This window comes from Meles meles, chromosome 16, assembly GCF_922984935.1.
Source record: "Meles meles chromosome 16, mMelMel3.1 paternal haplotype, whole genome shotgun sequence".
Taxonomy (NCBI): Eukaryota; Metazoa; Chordata; class Mammalia; order Carnivora; family Mustelidae; genus Meles; species Meles meles.
In genome coordinates this window covers 55780994-55803774 of record NC_060081.1, presented here as the reverse complement: position 1 = coordinate 55803774, position 22781 = coordinate 55780994, and the positions used below count along the sequence as shown (strand labels likewise).

Genomic DNA, 22781 nt, shown 5'->3' with positions numbered 1-22781 from the left:
GCCACCCCAGCTGTGGTCAGGAGTGTCAGGTCAAGGGGAAGCACAGGGGCTGGCCTGTGGTGGTGGGACATGGCCTAAGAGCTGAGTGATGCCTGTCCAGCTTGGGTGCCCTCCCATCTCCGCTCTGGACCAGGGAAGCATCAATAAATGTCCCAGACAACACGGATTCATGCCTCTGAGATGGCCCCAGGCTCAAGGTGGACGACATTTGGTACTGCTCTGGGCTCCCACTGTCCAACAGCAGGCAATGTTTAGAGGTGTTGGTAGAGTTTGGCTAGAACAGCTCTCAACACCTCCTCTGAGGAGGCAATTACATGTGGAGATAAAGTTGCATTCACATCAGACTCGGATTACGTTCCCAAACCAAATGTCCACCTTTAGAGCCTAAGGCATCTCCAGAAGTATGTGGAAAAGAGGCAAGACCCCCAGACAAATGTCCCATGTTACCTGTGCTGCTTAACTGGGACCAGTGCCCCCGGGCAGCACCTGGAGTGTGTAGGTCATACCTCTTGCAGGTGAAACAGAAACAGGACTGCAGGTGTTCCCCAAGCTCTCCAGGTAAGTCAAGGCCAACTGAAGTCCCTAGACTCCAGCGCAGTCCCAGGCCAGGGGTGGGAGGCGGGGGAGCACAAGGACGGAAATGTCAGGAGATTGATTAGTAACCACATATGGCTGTTTATTTTATACAGGGCTCTGTACAAAATATTTACAGATATTCTTTACAGAATAGTAAACCACCTGAAGGTAAAAGGATAATGCTTTCTTCTCATTGGCAGGGAGAATCCTGATGTCAGCAAAGCCACCAAACAAATTAACCCCCTCCTTAGGCTACAACTTGTCACAAGTGTCACTTGCTTTCTGGGATCCGAAGGCTGTGGCCCCGGGACCCTGATCCGACGCCCCTTCTTCCCTCTTCCCCAACAACCCCTTTACTATTTACAGACAGGCCCCAGTGCTGGGCAGGAGGCGCGACGCTGCTGTCCATCTGTAAAGGTGATAAGGGCACAAACCTTCAGGGGAAGAAGACTGGGACTCCCTGCTGCATCACCACCTCTGGGGCCTGGAACAATTTCCTTTGTCTTCATGATTCCACCACTGTCTAGAAGAATCCATCCACATTACACTTACCCCAAGTGGGACTCCCGCTACAGAAAATGACCCCTCACTTTAACCTTTGGTTTTAAAGTGCTTAGCGTCACTCATGTGACGTGGCGGAGACACCTGCCCTCACAGCTCTGGGCCTGCCGGCTGCCGGCGTACTAAACACCCTCCACTCTGCAGTCTGGAGATGCTAAGGGAGAGGACTTCTGGCACATTCACTTTAAGAAAACACCTGCCAAGAGAACAGTGCCCAAGAGACAGGAAAATGAAAGTACATGGCTGCTTCATACTCCACACCTCAATTCTTTAAAGCAGCGGAAGGCACTTTTTTTTTCAAGCCAGCATTCATCGCAAACAAACTTGGTTTTGCTTACAGGAAAAGCTGGCCAGGACTGAATGATCCATCTTGTCCCCTAAGGCCTGGAGAGTCCTCCAGAAGCTTGGGGTGGGGGCTGACTGGTCTCAGCCTCTCCTGTGCTCTTCAGGATGCAGTGTGTCCCTTCCGGTGGCTGACAAGTCTCCAGTGACATTTCCAACCAGGAAGGAGAGACCAGCAGTTGAGGAGATAAAGTGAATCCCCCCAACGAAGCCAAGGCAGGAGTGAGTGGGAGCCTACTTGGGGGGAGAACAGTGGTCTGAGGAGAAGAGGAAGGAGGGCAGGCCCGGGAGCGCTCTGGAAGTGTGGGGCTGGTGACACACAGAAGCTCTAGCTCGAGTGAGATGTTCAACAGTTGAGGAGAAAGGAAACTTCAGGGTCTTAGAAGCTCATCTTGCTGATGAGGACTATTTTTCCTGTGAAGGAACTATCATTTTTAGAGTGAGGGTACCCTACATGTTGGGCATATGTAATTCTAAAAATAGTAATAAAAGTGTCCTTTAAGAGCAACACCATGTGGCTTGTGGGAGAGAAAAGGGAGGAAAAAGAAAGCAGGCAAAACCAGTTTATATCTGGGCCCTACAACCTCACATTCCTTCCTGTTTGACTGGGAATGCCCAAGTGATTTCTAGGCTGAAAATAGGTCGGATTCACCTAGTAACCTAGTTCACGTCTGTCTGATTTCTGACCAGCTAATGGAGCTGCTCTCGAGAGGGGCTGACCTTATTCCTGGCTACCAGCCTCTGTCCCTCGCCTCCAGTCCAAGGCCTAACTCCCTCGGCAGCAGCTCCTGCCTCCTCAGCCCAGCAGCAGCAGATAGAACAGGAGGCGCTTGGGGGCCCCACTTACTTACTACAGGGCTGCCAAGAGGGTCCCCAGCAACCAGGTCCAGCGGGCTCCCCGGCAGCTGGCAGCTCCCTTAACCCACAGCGCCCCCCTCCCAGAGGCACTGGTGGGGAGTGTGGGGAGCAGGTGGCGGGGAAGGAGAGGAGTCCCACTGCCCGGCCCCCGGGGGCAGCTGCCAGGTGCCAGCAGCCTCTGAACTGAAGGCCAACCAGGGGCAGGTGGGTCGGGGCGGGCGGGGGGTGGGGTGGGGGGGGTGGGGGTTGGGCAGGAAGAGAAAACCCTTGACAGAAACCCTTTTAATAAAGGAAATGCCACCCCCCACAATCCTTCCATGGAAGGGTGAGACCTCAGTTGCCAGAGGAGGACGCGCCCTCCCCGGCCTCTAGGGGAACAGCTGCAGCTGGAACTTCGGGGCCCACTCCAGGGCACTTTTCACCACAGCCAGGGCGGCTGCTCCAAGCGCCACCGTCAGCCCCATCACCGCCAGCTTCACAAAGCGGTTGGTCCTCGGTTTGGTCAGGACGTCTTTTGTTCGGTCCTCAGGTCGCAGGAGTCCCCGAAACCGCTGCCGCAGCACCATGTCAGGCCTCTGCTGGGCGGACGCCAGCTCAAAGTCTTTGAAGGTGGAGGCGGCTGTCCTGCAGGGGCGGAGAGACAGAAGAAGGAAACGCTATGAAGGAAGAGAAGGAAAGAACAAGCAGATTCTTACAGAGGCTGAGGGCAGAGCCCTGCTGCTCAGAAGGCTCTTCTTGACAGAGACCCATGAAGACTGAAGTAGGAATTCCTCGGACCTGAGCTTAGAGCTCTGGAACTATCCCCCAGCCCTGACCCCACAGACACCATCCCCCACCGCTTCTGCTCACTCACAGACACCCTCAGTTCGGCCAGAGCCTCGGCCCCACTCACTTCTCGGCCTGCTGTTGGGCAGCTGCCTCCCGAGCCAGTTCAGACGGCGGAAATTGAACAAACAGGTCTCCAGCTCTACTGATCAGCGTTTCATAGGGCAGGTCCTGAGGGATCTGGGACAACAGGTGGTGGACCGAGGCCATGTCACAGTCACAATCCAGGACTTCCTGCTCTCGATACAACACGATCTGTGGGGAGCAAGGCCTTGCATCAGAGACCGGGCCACGCATGGCCTTCGCCACTTACACGTCCTTCTCCTTAAAGAGGAATTTAAATCAGTAAGACAGCAGACTCTTGCATCCAGCTATGAAGGAATAATGTGTGTATGCTTTTCCCAAGGGGCTTTTCCCAGGGGGCTGGCCCTTCCTGCTACAGGCAGACTTCCGCCCCAGGATGTGGAAGGCTGACCAACGAAATGCAGGAAGTTCTTTAAGGAGGAAGAAAAGGAAAGGCATCACAGGGAGACTCCTGGAGCTCTCACACAGAAAAAAATGGTTCAAAGCAGCAGAAAGAACAGTCTTGATCCCCTTTCAAAAGCCCTGAAGGGTGTCCATGCGCTCCCACCTCCGCCCTGACCTCCACGATTCAGGCCGTCCTAAGAAATGGAACACCACCAAGCCCTGTCAGTGCTCCCCTGTCGTGGCGCACCTCCCCCCTCCCTGGACTGCAGCCGGCAGTCTCTACTAGTTCCGGGAGAGGTCGGGAGGAACACGGACAATTCGTAACACACACAAGCATTTTAAAGGTTCTGAAGAATCATGCAGGAAACAGATCTCTTTAATTTGGGTTTAACCAAGTATTTCCAACTCCTATTTTTACACAGGGCCTTGTCCTTCCCCATGACGCTCATTCACATTGCACAGAGTGGTACCCAGGGGCATCAGTCTGGGAAATGCCGTCTTTCCCACCTTCCCATAATCACCAGGTTTCCCTTGAGGGAAAATGATCGAGCTGGAATGGGTGATGGTGAACCTAGGTGTTGGCTTGTGGCCTGTACCTACCACGGCTGCGAAGTAAATGGGCATCAGCGGGTGGCAGGCCAGGAAGAAGTCATATAACCGCACGACGTGCCTGAAGTCAGACAGCACGTGCCCAAACCAGGTGATGAGCCAGCTGAGGGCAAAGATGGTTCCCACCTCGGCACTAGAAGTAAGGAAATCCAGATGTTAGATTCCCTGATGGTCTGTCCCTTCCCGTTCCCTGGGGCATCTTTGTCCTCAGTGCTCATGAGAAGGAAGAATTTCGGAAATACACTTTTTGGAAAATTCAGCCCCCTAGGAATTCAGTATCTTCTCACCAAACACAAAGTCCTCAAAACACACCCACCATTATGACACTAAAACCACAATGGGGTCCTGATTGCCTTACCTCGCTGGCTGCTTTCCTAATACCTAACCAACATCAATTACAGGAAGAAGCAGCAGCTGTTTTCACAAAATACCATGGTTTTCTTTCTGAGAAACTCATGTATCCTTTTGGCAGACAGGCACATATTCTCAGGCTTAAAGACACAACTGTATTAATTGTTACCATGAGATGATGGAAACGTCTTAAGACAAAGACATTATTTTAAAAAAGGGGGGAGGAGGAGCTGAGGCATTGGCCAAGGACTAATTTCTAATTACACAAAACAGAAAATAGAAATCATATGAGATTTGCAAAGAAGCATTTCTTCTCCTTGGACCCTGGAGAATAAAACAACCGACAGACGGCCTTGTCCTTCTTGATTCGGGATCTTACAGTAGTATGTCCTTCTGTTGCAGCAATAACCTCAAATCCACCTCGGCACACTCACCTCCCTCCACCCCCAGATGTGATGACCTCAAGGGTATGCGCTGTGACATCTCGCATATTCCCCCACCACGAGCACAGTACCCATAAAAGTGCTCCCAGACGGTACAGAACTGAATTATCCAGCTCGCTGGCGAAGCACAGAGGACAACCTGAAAGAACTTAACACTAGTCAACATGCGACAGCGGTGAGATCGAGCTGGACTTGTGAAGAGACCAGGGCTGGGAAAGAGTCAAATGGGTGTGGGTGCGCGCGTGCACAGATGTACCTAAGTGGAGACGCGTACGGGGTGCCTGGGTGGCTCAGTCATTAAGCATCTGCCTTTGGCTCAGGTCATGATCCCAGCGTCCTGGGATGCAGCCCTCCATCGGGCTCCCAGCTCAGTGGAAGGCCTGCTTCTCCCTCTCCCACTCCCCCTGCTTCTGTTCCCTCTCTCGCTGTGTCTGTCAAATAAATAAAATCCTTTAAAAAAAAAAAAAGTGGAGACGTGTACGTACCTCTGCATGAAGTCGTGCAGCTCGGGATTCACCTGGTCAATGATGGGCATCAGATAGTTCAGTATATGCTTGGTGTTGTCCATTGTTGGATCCATGAAGTCCCTGGATGGAGACAATTCAGTGAGCTCGGTTAGATCAAACGCTCAGATCGGAGCCGAGTGGGTAGAACAGGGTTCCCGCCACTGGAAACACGGATGAGCAAATGGGCCGAGGAGCGAGCCCCAGCCTTACATCTGCCTGCGCCGGTACCTGAGGTGGTGGGTGGACAGTTTCTCCACCAGGGAGGCCGTCAGCTTCTCGCCCACCACCAGCAGGAACGTGACCACGATGTCGTGGTAGCCCTGGTAGTAGTGCAGCTGGGGGTTGCGCTCCAGGACCAGGAGGATGATGTCGATCAGCTCTTCCTGGAGCCCCTCTCTCTGCTGCTCCGGCATGCCTGCGGTGGGGAGAAGGGAGATGCGCCTGAACACCCCGAGCAGCCTGCTACCATGGAGGGGAAGAAGACGGTCAGCACATACTAAAACCCCCGCCCAACCAACACTACTCATATATGGGAAAGACCCACGGGGGTGGGGGAGGGGACCACCGGCGCCCCCTCAGCCCGCTGCCAAGGCTGACAGTGGTGGCCACCTGCCCTTGTGTGCCGCCTCACACAGCGCCCTGAAAACAACTCGGGATCGCCGCTGGGGGGTGCCTATTGGCAGGCACCTGCCCAGGTCTATGCATGAGATAATCCAAACTGAGGCAAATTTGGTAAAAATAACCAAGCCATAAAACACAGAGGAACTACTCCAGGATCAAGGAGGCTAACGAGACAGAATGACTGAATGGGAACTGCTTGCATTCGTATAGCCTTTTCCTTTAAAGGACTTTACAGCAGTGAAGGGTGAGACCTGAATAAAACCTATACATTAGTAGCAGTGGTTTTCAGTGTGTTGCTGATTTATTGTAAGAATCTTGTTTTTTGGTTCTTTTGTTTTTTTAAAATATTTTATTTATTTGACAGAGAGAGAGAGATCACAAGTAGGCAGAGAGGCACGCAGAGGGACAGGGGGAAGCAGGCTCTCTGCTGAGCAGAAAGCCCGATGTGGGGCTCAATCGCAGGACCCTGAGATCATGACCTGAGCTGAAAGCAGAGGCTTAACCCACTGAGCCACCCAGGCGCCCTTAAGAGCCTTGTTTTTAAGAATCACACCCTGAAATATTTAGGTGTAAAGGGACACCATATCTGTAACTGATTCTTAAATAGTTCAGGAAAAAAAAATGTGTCTGTGTGTGTGTGTGTGTGTGTACAGGAGACAGACAAAGCAATACTACAGCAATACAGCAAATATAGTTAAATGTTAACATATAGGGAAATCTGCATAAAAGGCATCTTGGGAATTATTTGTCCTATTTTTGCAACTTTCCTATGGGTATGAAATTATATAAAAATAAGAAAATTAAGAGTTGAGAGGGAGGAGTCAAGATGGCGGAGAAGTAGCAGGCTGAAACTACATCAGGTAGCAGGAGATCAGCTCGATAGCTTATCTAAACATTGTAAACACCTACAAATCCAACGAGAGATCGAAGAGAAGAACAGCAACTCTAGAAACAGAAAATCAACCACTTTCTGAAAGGTAGGACTGGCGGAGAAGTGAATCTAGATTTAGTGAATCTAAAACGACAGGAAGATAGACCGCGGGGGGAGGGGCCGGCTCCCAGCAAGCAGCGGAGGAACGGAGCACAAAATCAGGACTTTTAAAAGTCTGTTCCACTGAGGGACATTGCTCCAGAGGCTAAACCAGGGTGAAGCCCACGCGGGGCCAGCGTGGCCCCAGGCCCCGCAGGGTCACAGAAGGATCGGGGGTGTCGGAGTGTCGGAGAGCTCGCAGGTATTAGAACAGAGAAGCCGGCTGCAGAGACAGAGCCGAGGACTGAACTCTCAGCTCGGGGTTACCTTGAACTGGTCGCGGGCTGGGTGAGCTCGGAGCGTGGCTGGAGGCTGGGGATGCGGGAGTGATTGGGTGCTGTCCTCTGGGGGCGCACTGAGGAGTGGGGCCCCAGGCTCTCGGCTCCTCCGGGCCGGAGACTGGGAGGCCGCCATTTTCATTCCCGTCCTCCGGAACTCTACGGAAAGCGTTCAGGGAACAGAAGCTCCCAAAAGCGAACCCGAGCCGATTACTTAGTCCGGCCACCGGTAAGGGCGGTGCAATCCCGCCTCGGGCAAAACACTTGAGAGTCACTACAACAGGCCCCTCCCCCAGAAGATCAACAAAATATCCAGCCAGGACAAAGTTCATCTATCAAGGAAAGTAGGTTCAACTCCTAAGAAAGCAGCGCAATTCCAGAGGAGGAGAAAGCAAAGCACGGAACTCATGGCTTTCTCCCCATGATTCTTTAGTCTTGCGGCTACTTCAATTTTTTTTTTTTTCTTTTTTCAATTCTTTTTCTTTTTTCTTCTTCTGGTAAATTTTTTAAAACTTTTACCCTTTTCTTTTTTAACGTTTTTTGACTAGTTTATCTAAATATATATATTTTTTCTTTTTTATATTTTTTCTTTATTTGTTTTATTTTTTAAATTTTTTTCTTTCTTTTTTTTTTCTGAACCTCTTTTTATCCCCTTTCTCCTCCCCACAATTTGGGGTCTCTTCTCATTTGGTTACAGTGCATTTTTCTGGGGTCTTTGCCACCCTTTTAGTATTTTATTTGCTCCTTCATATCCTCTTATCTGGACAAAATGACAAGGCGGAAAAAATCACCACAAACAAAAGAACAAGAGACAGTACCGAAGGCTAGGGACCTAATCAACACAGACATTGGTAATTTGTCAGATCAAGAGTTCAGAATGACGATTCTGAACATTCTAGCCGGGCTTGAAAAAGGCATGGAAGATATTAGAGAAACCCTCTCTGGAGATATTAAAGCCCTTTCTGGAGAAATTAAAGAACTAAAATCTAACCAAGTTGAAATCAAAAAAGCTATTAATGAGGTGCAATCAAAAATGGAGGCTCTCACTGCTAGGATAAATGAGGCAGAAGAAAGAATTAGTGATATAGAAGACCAAATGACAGAGAATAAAGAAGCCGAACAAAAGAGGGACAAACAGCTACTGGACCATGAGGGGAGAATTCGAGAGATAAGTGACACCATAAGACGAAACAACATTAGAATAATTGGGATTCCAGAAGAAGAAGAAACAGAGAAGGGAGCAGAAGGTCTATTGGAGAGAATGATTGGAGAGAATTTCCCTAATATGGCAAAGGGAACAAGCATCAAAATCCAGGAGATGCAGAGAACCCCCCTCAAAGTCAACAAGAATAGGTCCACACCCCGTCACCTAATAGTAAAATTTACAAGTCTTAGTGACAAAGAGAAAATCCTGAAAGCAGCCCGAGAAAAGAAGTCTGTAACATACAATGGTAAAAATATTAGATTGGCGGCAGACTTATCCACAGAGACCTGGCAGGCCAGGAAGAGCTGGCATGATATATTCAGAGCACTAAACGAGAAAAACATGCAGCCAAGAATACTCTATCCAGCTAGGCTATCACTGAAAATAGAAGGAGAGATAAAAAGCTTCCAGGACAAACAAAAACTGAAAGAATTTGCAAACACCAAACCAGCTCTACAGGAAATATTGAAAGGGGTCTTCTAAGCAAAGAGAGAGCCTAAAAGTAGTAGATCAGAAAGGTACAGAGACAATATACAGTAACAGTCACCTTACAGACTAATAATGGCACTAAATTCATATCTCTCAATAGTTACCCTGAATGTTAATGGGCTAAATGCCCCAATCAAAAGACACAGGGTATCAGAATGGATAAAAAAACAAAACCCATCTATATGTTGCCTACAAGAAACTCATTTTAGACGCGAAGACACCTCCAGATTTAAAGTGAGGGGGTGGAAAACAATTTACCATGCTAATGGGCATCAGAAGAAAGCTGGGGTGGCAATCCTTATATCAGATCAATTAGATTTTAAGCCAAAGACTATAATAAGAGATGAGGAAGGACACTATATCCTACTCAAAGGGTCTGTCCAACAAGAAGATCTAACAATTTTAAATATCGATGCCCCTAACGTGGGAGCAGCCAACTATATCAACCAATTAATAACAAAATCAAAGAAACACATCAATAATAATACAATAATAGTAGGGGACTTGAACACTCCCCTCACTGAAATGGACAGATCATCCAAGCAAAAGATCAACAAGGAAATAAAGGCCTTAAATGACACACTGGACCAGATGGACATCACAGATATATTCCAAACATTTCATCCCAAAGCAACAGAATACACATTCTTCTCTAGTGCACATGGAACCTTCTCCAGAATAGATCACATCCTGGGTCACAAATCATGTCTCAACCAGTATCAAAAGATTGGGATCATTCCCTGCATATTTTCAGACCACAATGCTCTGAAGCTAGAATTCAATCACAAGAGGAAAGCTGGAAAGAACCCAAATACATGGAGACTAAACAGCATCCTTCTAAAGAATGAATGGGTCAACCAGGAAATTAAAGAAGAACTGAAAAAATTCATGGAAACAAATGATAATGAAAACACAACAGTTCAAAATCTATGGGACACAGCAAAGGCAGTCCTGAGAGGAAAATACATAGCAGTACAAGCCTTTCTCAAGAAACAAGAAAGGTCTCAAGTACACAACCTAACCCTACATGTAAAGGAGCTGGAGAAAGAAGAAAGAAACCCTAAACCCAGCAGGAGAAGAGAAATCATAAAGATCAGAGCAGAAATCAATGAAATAGAAACCAAAAAAAAAAATAGAAAAAATCAATGAAACTAGGAACTGGTTCTTTGAAAGAATCAATAAGATTGATAAACCCCTGGCCAGACTCCTCAAAAAGAAAAGAGAAAGGACCCAAATAAATAAAATCATGAATGAAAGAGGAGAGATCACAACTAACACCAAAGAAATACAGACAATTATAAGAACATACTATGAGCAACTCTACGCCAACAAATTTGACAATCTGGAAGAAATGGATGCATTCCTAGAGACATATAAACTACCACAACTGAACCAGGAAGAAATAGAAAACCTGAACAGGCCCATAACCAGTAAGGAGATTGAAACAGTCATCAAAAATCTCCAAACAAACAAAAGCCCAGGGCCAGACGGCTTCCCAGGGGAATTCTACCAAACATTTAAAGAACTCATTCCTATTCTCCTGAAACTGTTCCAAAAAATAGAAATGGAAGGAAAACTTCCAAACTCATTCTATGAGGCCAGCATCACCTTGATCCCAAAACCAGACAAGGATCCCGCCAAAAAAGAGAACTACAGACCAATATCCTTGATGAACACAGACGCAAAAATTCTCGCCAAAATACTAGCCAATAGGATTCAACAGTACATTAAAAGGATTATTCACCACGATCAAGTGGGATTTATTCTAGGGCTGCAGGGTTGGTTCAACATCCGCAAATCAATCAATGTGATACAACACATTAATAAAAGAAAGAACAAGAACCATATGATACTCTCAATAGATGCTGAAAAAGCATTTGACAAAGTACAGCATCCCTTCCTGATCAAAACTCTCCAAAGTGTAGGGATAGAGGGCACATACCTCAATATTATCAAAGCCATCTATGAAAAACCCACCGCAAATATCATTCTCAATGGAGAAAAACTGAAAGCTTTTCCGCTAAGGTCAGGAACACGGCAGGGATGTCCATTATCACCACTGCTATTCAACATAGTACTAGAAGTCCTAGCCTCAGCAATCAGACAACAAAAAGAAATTAAAGGCATCCAAATTGGTAAAGAAGAAGTCAAACTATCACTCTTCGCAGATGATATGATACTATATGTGGAGAACCCAAAAGACTCCACTCCAAAACTGCTAGAACTTGTACAGGAATTCAGTAAAGTGTCAGGATATAAAATCAATGCACAGAAATCAGTTGCATTTCTGTACACCAACAACAAGACAGAAGAAAGAGAAATTAAGGAGTCAATCCCATTTACAATTGCACCCAAAACTATAAGATACCTAGGAATAAACCTAACCAAAGAGGCTAAGAATCTATACACAGAAAATTATAAAGTACTCATGAAAGAAATTGAGGAAGACACAAAGAAATGGAAAAATGTTCCATGCTCCTGGATTGGAAGAATAAATATTGTGAAAATGTCCATGCTACCTAAAGCAATCTACACATTTAATGCAATCTCTATCATAATACCATCCATTTTTTTCAAAGAAATGGAACAAATAATCCTAAAATTTATATGGAACCAGAAAAGACCTCGAATAGCCAAAGGAATATTGAAGAACAAAGCCAAAGTTGGTGGCATCACAATTCCGGACTTCAAGCTCTATTACAAAGCTGTCATCATCAAGACAACATGGTACTGGCACAAAAACAGACACATAGATCAGTGGAACAGAATAGAGAGCCCAGAAATCGACCCTCAACTCTATGGTCAACTAATCTTCGACAAAGCAGGAAAGAATGTCCAATGGAAAAAAGACAGCCTCTTCAATAAATGGTGCTGGGAAAATTGGACAGCCACATGCAGAAAAATGAAATTGGACCACTTCCTTACACCACACACGAAAATAGACTCCAAATGGATGAAGGACCTCAATGTGAGAAAGGAATCCATCAAAATCCTTGAAGAGAATGCAGGCAGCAACCTCTTCGACCTCAGCCACAGCAACATCTTCCTAGGAACAATGGCAAAGGCAAGGGAAGCAAGGGCAAAAATGAACTATTGGGATTTCATCAAGATCAAAAGCTTTTGCACAGCAAAGGAAACAGTTAACAAAACCAAAAGACAACTGACAGAATGGGAGAAGATATTTGCAAACAACATATCAGATAAAGGGCTAGTATCCAAAATCTATAAGGAACTTAGCAAACTCAACACCCAAAGAACAAACAATCCAATCAAGAAATGGGCAGAGGACATGAACAGACATTTCTGCAAAGAAGACATCCAGATGGCCAACAGACACATGAAAAAGTGCTCCACGTCACTCAGCATCAGGGAAATACTAATCAAAACCACAATGAGATATCACCTCACACCAGTCAGAATGGCTAAAATTAACAAGTCAGGAAATGACAGATGCTGGCGAGGATGCGGAGAAAGGGGAACCCTCCTCCACTGTTGGTGGGAATGCAAGCTGGTGCAACCACTCTGGAAAACAGCATGGAGGTTCCTCAAAATTTTGAAAATAGAACTACCCTATGACCCAGCAATTGCACTACTGGGTATTTACCCTAAAGATACAGACGTAGTGATCCGAAGGGGCACGTGTACCTGAATGTTTATAGCAGCAATGTCTACAATAGCCAAACTATGGAAAGAACCTAGATGTCCATCAACAGATGAATGGATAAAGAAGAAGTGGTATACATACACAATGGAATACTATGCAGCCATCAAAAGAAATGAAATCTTGCCATTTGTGACGACGTGGATGGAACTAGAGCGTATCATGCTTAGTGAAATAAGTCAATCGGAGAAAGACAACTATCATATGATCTCCCTGATATGAGGACATGGAGAAGCAACATGGGGGGTTAGGGGGATAGGAGAAGAATAAATGAAACAAGATGGGATTGGGAGGGAGACAAACCATAAATGACTCTTAATCTCACAAAACAAACTGGGGGTTGTTGGGGGGAGGTGGGATTGGGAGAGGGGGAGGGGGCTATGGACATTGGGGAGGGGAGGCGAACCATAAGAGACTATGGACTCTGAAAAACAACCTGAGGGTTTTGAAGGGTCAGGGGTGGGAGGTTGGGGGAACAGGTGGTGGGTAATAGGGAGGGCACATTTTGCATGGAGCACTGGGTGTTGTGCAAAAACAATGAATACTGTTATGCTGAAAAAAATAAATAAAATGGGGAAAAAAAAAGATTAAAAAAAAAAATTAAGAGTTGCATGTTTTCCTCTAACCCAAACTAAGAATCACAGGAATATATCTTGATCCAAGATATATCTGGAAACTCCTTCTCAAAAAAGCTTCCTCTAAAAGACCCAATTAAAAGAAAATGGAGTTAACGACTATGGTGAGGGAAAGTAACCGAAGTGGTGAGAGAACAAGACTAAACTCTGTTTGAATTTTCAGAGTTAGAGAGGTTAGCTGAGCTCAAAAGAACACGGATGTAAGAAGAATATGAAACCACATGGAAAGTGCAGCCCACACAACGAACCCCACAGACCGACGTTCCATAAATGGAAGAGGAAGAAAGGGCTCAGAGGAAAAGCAGGTTACCTAGAGGGAAACGAGGGCACCTGCCTGTGTGGTCTCATCCAAACCGGCAGGACAGCGAAAGAGGACTGGGCCATGGGCAGACGTTTTTATCAAAAGCAAGCGGGCAGGCTACTGGCTACACAGGAATCATGAGCAGGGGCTCAAGCAAGATTTAAGAGGCAAAATCCAGATTTAAGAGTGAGGCAATGGGTTTAGAGGCTCCTGTCCCCTTTGGCAATCCTCCTTTCTTCACTGACCTCAACAAAGGTGAGGCTGCCGAAGGAAGAGAAATGGATCATAAACACGAGGTCTGTTGCCCAGCTTCCTTCGCTGTGAACATGGAGACAACAGTGGGTCATTCTCAAGTTTCCCGGAATGGGAAATGATTTGTTTCAAACAGACCCTTAAAATGTGTAGGGAATGGCCTCCCTTCTGGTCCAGGGACCCAACAGAGGCATAGGTAAGATATCCCTATCTGTACATCTAATCGAATGAAGGTATGATACCTCTTAGTGCCCCCTTATAAACCCATCTGCTCTTTAAGGCCGGACGATGGCCCTAGCAGTCCCTACGGAGTCTCTTCCGTGGCTCTGAAGGGAGGAAAGCCTCTAGGTCTTTCATCCACCACCTCTAGGCCAAGAGAAATCACTCTTAGCCAGGCTTTCACGGTGGGGGTCTGAATGTGATGGAGCCAGTGAGAGAATGACTCAGCAGACTAAGAGTACAAAGGGCCCCTGAGGAGGCAGGGGCCCTGGCGAGGTCACACCGTGGGAAGCAGCAGCATGAGGACATGCACGAAGCTGGGACAGCAACACCCAGGTGGCGGGACTGAGGGCGCTTCTCACCAGGTGGGAAGCGCCGCAAGGAGCGCCTGACGTCCAGCAGCACTTGCTGGTAGTCCTTGCTCACCTGCCGAAGGTCCTTCCCTGTGGGAGGAGAAGGAACACGTTACTGCAGGAAATGTCTGGGAAGCCAGATCAGGGACAGAAACGTTCTCGTGTGGCATCAAGGGCTGGGAGGACATCCTTCAGCTTTTTCCTGAAGAGGGCGGGACACCAGGAATCCCCAGCTTAGTTCCACGCAGGCTGTCTCATTCGAGTCACAGCGACCGTAAGAGGAGGGATGCACACTGTTCGGGGTGAGGCAGAAGGAGCAGCAGAGAAGTCGGGAAGCCACGGGCCTACTGGAGGCTGCTCCTGCGTGTCACTGGGGGACTGCTCTGAATTTCAATGTCCACGTGGGTAAAATGGGGCTATGTCCTTCCTATGTACCTCTCAGGTGACTACGTTGATCAAATGAGATCACGAATGCCGAAAGCACAGATCCCCGGAAAAACCCGAACATCTGTGCAGCCTGGGGAGCACTGATCTGTTCAGGAAGGAGCACTAAGATACACTCACACAAAGAAGAATGTAACCTCTATTGACCCTGAAATTTAAAAACTAAGACACTGCGAATAGGAGCCTGTGCTCGGCTGGGAAGTCCAGCGCAGTGTGAAAGTGAGGCGGCAGTCCCTAGCTATTGAAAATGGAACCGGTGTACATTTCCCTCAACCCCAACCCGGTGTAATCTAACAGGTGCACATTTCCAGCACAACCCAAATCCAAAGCTCCCAGAGGAGCCTGCATAACACTTCCCCGCACACAGACTTCATCTTCTAAAGATCTGGAAGTCTGGAATCTGACAGAAGAACATCATCTCAGGGTTTAGAGTGTGAAATGTGGCGACATCTTTTCCTTCCAACTGAAGGCTGACTGCTCTGACACAGCCGGTTTCCAACAGCCGAACACTTACTGGGCTGCCCGGCAGCGCCCTGAGCTCATCAGCAGAGGCTGTGGGACTCGCGTGTAGCACCTGGCACACAACAGGAGCACAACCAGTACCTGCCACATGAGTGAAAGCTCCAGCACCTAGACTCGGGCCATACATAGCAGGAAAGCAATCAATGTTTGTTGAGTGAATGAATGACAAAGTGGACTCACTGCTCTCCCATACCTTCTTTGTATTTTGTACTATATTCCAAGGAACTGCTTTTTCATGGGCCTTGCAAAACAGTTAAATAACAGCCTTTCTTTTCTTTTACAGATTTATGTATTTATTTTAGAGAGAATGTGCACAAGAGCACATGGGGAGGAAGTATAGAGAAAGAGGGAGAGAGAATCTCAAGCAGACTCCCCACTGAGCACAGAGTCCTACGTGGGGCTCAATCCCATGACTGCGAGATTGAGACCTGAGCTGAAATCAAGAGTCGAACTCCCAGCTGACTGAGCCACCCAGGTCCCCTAGTAACAGCTTTTCATACTGTTACAGAACTTTAGAATTCAAAGCGATCTTAGTATTTCCCCAATAAAAAAGTTTTATTTTGTTTTGCTTAAGGACCAGAGACGTATTCTCTCTCCCCATGAATGAGTGTTTCTCAAAATAAGTTCATGTGTACCAGAATTAGCTGGGGAGCTTGTTAAACAGATTTCCTATAACCCACCTCTAAGTGAATATAGAACCTGGAATAATAAACTCCCCTACCTAGCCAATAAAAGCTATCGATCAACCTAATAAAAGCTCATTCCATTTTTTGAAGAAAATTCTACTTATCAGTTTTAGAGTGGGCCCAAACATGTTCTAAAATGCTTTAGGTTTACTCTCTACCGTTAGCTTAAAATGAGTATAAAAATCAAAGATCCTGGAATTCTTTTTTTTTTTTTTAGATTTTATTTATTCATTTGAGAGAGAGTGAGAGCAAGCAAGAAAGCACAAGCAGGGGGAGTGGCAGGCAGAGGGAGAGGGAGAAGCAGGCTCCCTGCTGAGCAGGGAGTCCAATGTGGGGCTTGAGCCCAGGACCCCAAGACCACGACTTGAGCAGAAGATAGCCCAACCAACTGAGCCACCCAGGTGCCCCCTGGAATCTTTTATCCTTCTGTCCTAGACAAGTTTCCCTCAGAACCACCCCTCACCATTACCTGATATAGGAGGTGGGTCATTGGTGTTGACATTAAGGAGCTTGGGCCACACCTTCTGCCTGATCTCATCAGTCAGGAGCCCTCCTTCACTGATAGCCATTCGTCTAAGGGCAGCCACATCCGTGGGGTCACTGTCCAGAGCCTGGTATATCTCTGCCACTTTCTTTTTCTTTTTGGCGTTCAAGTCTGCAAAACAAAGGGGAAAAGGCATCAAGTGCATATTCAGCATGTGTGCATTTTCTGTGCTGGGCTCAACCTCCTTACTTGGTTTGAGGTACAAGTAGGTATTTTTAAAGTTGACCTACAGATCTGTAATTAGTGCATAATGTGCAAAACACTAAGGAGATAAACCATATAAGTAACGAGAAAGGAATCACAATGACAATAAACACTCAGGGAATTCAGGCATATCTGACACGATTAATGTTTTGGAATAGAATAAAATGCTTGTTCTTCCCTAGTAACAAACTTCACACAACAGACATATGTCTTTATATAAAATTTTTTTCCTGTTGTTTATATATATGCCACCAAAATTCAATACTTTTACAACCCTGTGAGAAAAAATTCTCCAGTAACATGCTAACACAACTGGTAACATCAGAATTACAGAGAGATTTTTTTCTTTCTTTCTCTTTTTTTTTTAAAGGAGGCTCCATGCCCAACGTGGGGCCTGAACTCATGACCTAGAGATTAAGAAGAGTTGCATGCTCTATCAAATGAGCCAGCCAGGGACCCCTACATAGAGATATTTTCAAAAGCAGAATATTGAAGGTTGTATTTGGGTCTCCAGTGTGGCTGGTGCTAAGGGTGGCATGATTGTGCACACAGAGCAATTGCTTCTTGAAGACCATATGAGTTACGGGTGTGCAGAAAGTAATGTTTTAAGCATCTTATGTCCTTATGTGATAGTTTGTGATTTATACACTAACATATTACTGTGTTTAAACTCCTTTTTAGGAAATTGGCTGAACGTCTGTGGTTGATGTATGTCCTATGGTAATTTTTCTATCGAAAATAGTATGTTAATATGCTTTCACAGTTTAATGGGGTATATCTAATTTTAGGAATAGCAAATGCAATAAAAGTTAAACAAGACAATACCAAAGAGACGTTACAATACCGTGTAGTATAACTGCCCCCAAAAAGGGATGTGCGGACACCAAGAGCTCAAAGAGGCTGCTGGAGGTCAGGCTAACTTGAGAATGCCTTACTGAAGAGTGCAGTTTCAAAAGGAAGGGGGCATTTCAAGAGGCAGGTGGTGGGGTAGGGAGCAAAAGCTAGACTTGGATCCAAGAAACACGAGATCCATTCATCTAACAAGAAACAGGCTCATTTGAGAAATACTGATGTAGCTTAAAGAAGGTGCACGATCCAGTTAAGGGGAAGGGAACGTTGGCAGGAAGGTTAGGCTTTAGAAGGGTCACTAAGCAGCCTTCCTCAGTAACAGTCTATTCTGAGACAAATTGTTTCCATCACCAAGACACACATTATTAACACCATGAAAGTTGGTACTAATGGTCCTGGTTACCTATGACAGCGGTGACATACAAACCACACAGAGGCATCACTGGCCAGGAGTCACATGCACCCAGAGGTGCAGACAGGAATACAACACAGGTGACTCTTCACCCAAGTAAACCTGTTCTCCGGGCTAGACTGTTACTTTCCCTGGTAACAGAGTAGGGTGACCCCCTGCTCCAGTTTGAGAGATTCTTGGTTTATGTCTCTAGTTCTGGCATAATTATCCACAGTAAACCCCTCCTGCTAACTGCACTCTTAGAAATGTCCCAGCTTGGATGTTAAATGAAATGGTAACTCTACCTAGAGATCATGAAAAATCAACTCTCAATTCCCTCTGTTAGCATAGCACCTAACTAGTCTAATGTTTGTTTATAAGATGCATCAAGTTCTTAAAGACTGACCGATTGACTGACTGACTGATTGACTGGTTTAGAGTGTGTGCATGGAAGGGGGGGGAATGGGCAGGGGAAGAGGGGGAGAGAGAATGTCAAGCAGAATCCCCACTGAGCAGGAAGCCCAACATGGGGCTTGATCTCATGATCTTAGCCAAAATCCTCTAAAAGTTTTTCCAGGGGCACTTAGGTGGTACAGTCAGTTAAGTGTTCAACTCTTGGTTTCAGCTCAGGTCATGATCTCAGGGTCATGAGATTGAGGCCTGCATCTTGCTCTGGCTCAGTGCGGATGGAGTCTGGTTGAAGAGTCTCTCCCTCTGCCACTCCCCCTCTAAAATAAATAAACAAGTCTTAAAAAAAAAAAATTTCCCTATCAGCAAAATACATATTATCCACACACTTAATAATGAAATCTTATGTGAGAGTACAAAATTCCATACTGATTATTTGGTTTAAGCTTGCACATCAAGAAAGCTTTACAGTCCTTTTTAAATTTTTTTTTTTAATTTTTTGAGTAAATTCTACTCCCTCAAATTCCCAACCCTGAGATCAAGAGTTGCATGCTCCACCAACTGAGCCAGTCAGGCACCCAGAGAAAGCTTTACAGTCTTTCAACAGAAGTTACACTGAAACCAACCAATGTTGGCCGAAATCAAAACAATGGAAGACCCAGCAAGAGGGGAGAGAGAGTCCCCCAAACAGATACCTCCTGTCCCATCCCTTGAACTCTTAATGTTGACACTGGAAATCAACTTAAAACTTTATGTTTGAACTTCATACCTGTACCAGATAAAGACTGCGGGAGAGGAAAGCCTTACCTTATTTGGAGTAAGGTTCCTACTAAAAACAAAATAAAACAAAGTAACCTCTGTTTCTGGAAGTCCTAATTAGTTTCAGCAAACAGTATCTAAATTAGCAGAGATCCATTAACTACCTGAAACATGAAGACAAGCATGTATTAAGAAAAACTGCTTGGGGTGCCTGGGTGGCTCAGTCAGTTAAGCATCCGACTCTTGAGATCAGCTCAGGTCTTGATCTCAGGGTGGTGAGTTTGAGGGCCCTGTTGGGCTCTGTGGAGCCTACTTAAAAACAAAACAAAAAACTGCTTTACCCCAACAATAAAGAAAAATATTCTAGAGAGTAAACCAATCTGATCATAAAGTCTACAAAGGAGGGCTTAGTAACTTTGCCAACAATTCTCCAACATGATTAAAAGCAGAACAAAACTCTCATCTCCAAATTTCTCACAGAGAAGCAAAACCAAGGAAACTGAGTTAAAGTCTCACAACCTAGGCACATATTACAACAGGTCACAAAACCCATACTGCTTCGGGCACTATTATGTCATAAGGACAGATATCATACAAAAACACTAGCAAAGGGTTACAAGGCCAAAGGCTCCAATGAAGTAATATGAGGAGTGAGAAGGAGGAAAGGAAGATAACAGAAAATGAGCCCAGAGAAACAAGATGTGGACATCAGGTGCTTCACCAAAATGTGGGTTGCATATGTGGCTGGTTCTATTATGGGTAGCACCCATCAGAGGGCGGAAAAATGGGAAGTCTACCTTAATCTTAGGAAAAAAAGTGATTATTTTCCTCGTACAGAGTAAACATTACTAATTTTAAGTGTCCTGTTTTAGCTGTATGTAAAACACATTCAAAAACACTGCACAACCATGATTTCATAGAAATTACTGCTTAGTATGAAACTATAAAAATCTGACAGAATTGTTTTCTGCTACACAATTAAGTAACATTAAATTAGGCAGCATAGGATCGAGATAGAAAGTAGATTAGTGGTTGCCAGGACCAGCGGAGACTGGAGAATGGGGAGCGAGTAATGGGGGTTTCTTTTTGGAATTAGAAATGTTCTGGAATCAGACGGTGGCTATGATTGCACAACCCTGTAAACGTGCTAAGAACCAGTGAACTACACGTTTTAAAAGGCTGGATTTTTATAGCAATTAAAAAAGAAATAAGTGGAGGCACCTGGGTGGCTCAGTGGGTTAAGCCTCTGCCTTCCACTCAGGTCATGATCTCAGGGTCCTAGGATCGAGTCCTGCATCGGGCTCTCTGCTCCGCGGGGAGCCTGCTTCCTCCTCTCTCTCTCTCTCTCTCTCTCTGCCTGCCTCTCTGCCTACTTATAAAATAAATAAAATATTAAAAAAAAAAAGAAATAAGTGGTGCACGTACACTGCGTTAATTCAAGCCGGCGAGAGATGAATGAAGTTTGGGAAACGTGCCTTACAACTAGGGAGGAGGCACCAGGAGTGTGCAGACGTGGCCGGACAGCTTCGAGCCGGGGGTGGAGGCTCGGCCTCAGTTCTCCGGGAGACCCAATTCTCCCCAGACGTGACGAAGCCGGACCAGATCCCCCGCCTGTCCTTCGCACTGGGGACACGAGTCGGCCAGCAAGATTCCTCTGGTCTCAACATCCGCTGACTCCCCAACTCCAGAATCGCTTCCCTTTCAGACGTGACCGGGCCCATCACCCTTGTCCTCTCCCGGCGTCCCGACCCCGGCCCGTGGCGCTGGGCACAGCCCGCGCGGTCCCTCGGGGCCCCCCAGCCCGCGGCACCCCCAACCCCGGACGCCGCCTGCGGCCGGGGCCGCTCCTCCGACAGCTGTCTCCAGCCTAACCCCGAAGGGCCGTCCCTGCCCCTCGGGCCATCCCCGAAGGTCGCTCCTCGGCGCCCCCGCAGGCTTCCGTACCTGTCTTCTCCGCGCCGCCGTCCCAGCGGCTGGAGGTGGGGCCGTCGCCCTGCGCACTCCGGAGGGCCATGTCCCGGGGGCCCGGGCTCGGGCCCGAGCCCCGGCTGGTGACAGAGCTGAAGGAAGACGCAGCTATGGCCGCGGGACCCACAGCCGGCTCTGCCGGACAGGGTAGAATCGGTCAGCCCGCGGCGCGCAGGCGCGCAGGCGTCCCCGCGCGGGCCCCGCCCCCGTGCCTGCACGTGACCGGCGGCTGCGCCAGGCGGAAGGCTGTCGCGGGGACACACGCGCAGGCGCTCTAAGAGGCGAGAGGAAGAGCGCGAGGATCGCGCCAGGGAGTTCTATATGAACTGTCCTGGCAGGCACATTTGAATAAGTGTGTTCAGGATCAGATTTTGCCATTTCTTTTGCTTTTTGCTTTTCTTATCTGTAAAATGATACTGATGATGATAAACTTACTGAACTCACGGATTATTCGGAAATAATTATGCTTCTAGAACACTTAGAAGCATATAGTAACTGCCCCACAATTATGAGCTATTATTTTTGTTTACCAAGGATTTTACCTCCATTTCACCTCCCCACACGAGCTCCCGTCGTCATACTTGGTGACTTCAGGGTTCAGTAGAACCCTCGCATACAGCTCCTCAGGTTGTGCACTGCTCAAGGCCAGAAAGTGGGGTTCACATAGATGGTTATGTGAGCTGTACCCTTTCGAGGGGTACAAAACTGACTAATCACCCAAAATGAGCACCTGTTTTATCAGGTGCTCTTATCATCTTACCTATTCTTCTTACTATCTTATTGTCTTATCTATCTTTCCAGGAAAAGATAAATGTAAAAATTTATGTTGGAAAAGCCCAGAAGCTGAGATTCATGATGGAGTGTGGGGGCACGGCACACAGCTCTATTCTTGCCTGCAGTGCTGATGAGACAGTGACCTGCTCTCCTCCCCATCACAGCTCTAGGGCTAAAGTGTGTGGTCTTTGCAAGGCTTGGGCCAACTCTCACCCTCTGTAAAACAAGGGAGCGTGGCTAGCTCTCAGGGAAAAGGGAGAGGGAAAAGCTAACCTCAAATGCTCAGCAACTGGTTCAAGGTGTCCCAGTGGAGATAACCAGTTCTTGTCCTAGGCTGGTACCCCATCTCCAAGCAGCATATTTTCTAATTACAGTTCACCATGAAGTTGTGACAGTTTAACCAAGAATGCCATTTTGCCTCGTAATTCTCCATGCATTCTCTTTTAAAGGAGCACTAGGTGGCAGATTAGAATTAAAAAAAAAAAAAAAAAAAAAAAAAAAAAGCTTTCCCAGGCCAACAGAAACGAGACTATCATTCCTGTGTTGTGATGGGCAATACCTATTGCCCTGTGGCCTGGGCTTGGAAACTGTAGGTGAGCTAGGGTCTGCTAGGCTAGGTTGCCAGGGGACCCAGGACACCAGGAAGTATG

At 46.7% G+C, this 22781-nt stretch overlaps 1 protein-coding gene across 2 annotated transcripts; it reads right to left on the bottom strand.

The window, feature by feature from the left end:
• Positions 1 to 655: 655 nt before the first annotated feature.
• Positions 656 to 21531, bottom strand: TBC1D20 (TBC1 domain family member 20). Of its 2 annotated transcripts, none has more exons than XM_045980147.1 (8): positions 21334 to 21531; positions 16704 to 16889; positions 14592 to 14672; positions 5768 to 5954; positions 5519 to 5620; positions 4231 to 4372; positions 3230 to 3417; positions 656 to 2961 (listed from the first exon to the last, which is right to left on the bottom strand). In XM_045980147.1, exons 1-8 carry the CDS (start codon positions 21401 to 21403, stop codon positions 2706 to 2708), a joined length of 1212 nt encoding a protein of 403 aa, XP_045836103.1. In that variant the 5' UTR covers positions 21404 to 21531; the 3' UTR covers positions 656 to 2705. The 2 variants fall into 2 exon arrangements, with proteins under 2 accessions (XP_045836103.1, XP_045836104.1); XM_045980148.1 differs by lacking the exon at positions 21334 to 21531 and adding an exon at positions 20815 to 21270.
• Positions 21532 to 22781: the final 1250 nt, after the last annotated feature.

Coding starts and splice junctions, on each gene's coding strand:
- TBC1D20 (XM_045980147.1), bottom strand. CDS start 21,403: ATGGCCCTCCGGAGTGCGCAGGGCGACGGCCCCACCTCCAGCCGCTGG. Junction 5,621..5,767: donor CTGTCCACCCACCACCTCAG/GTACCGGCGCAG, acceptor GTCTCCATCCAG/GGACTTCATGGATCCAACAA. Junction 2,962..3,229: donor GCCCAACAGCAGGCCGAGAA/GTGAGTGGGGCC, acceptor CCGCCCCTGCAG/GACAGCCGCCTCCACCTTCA.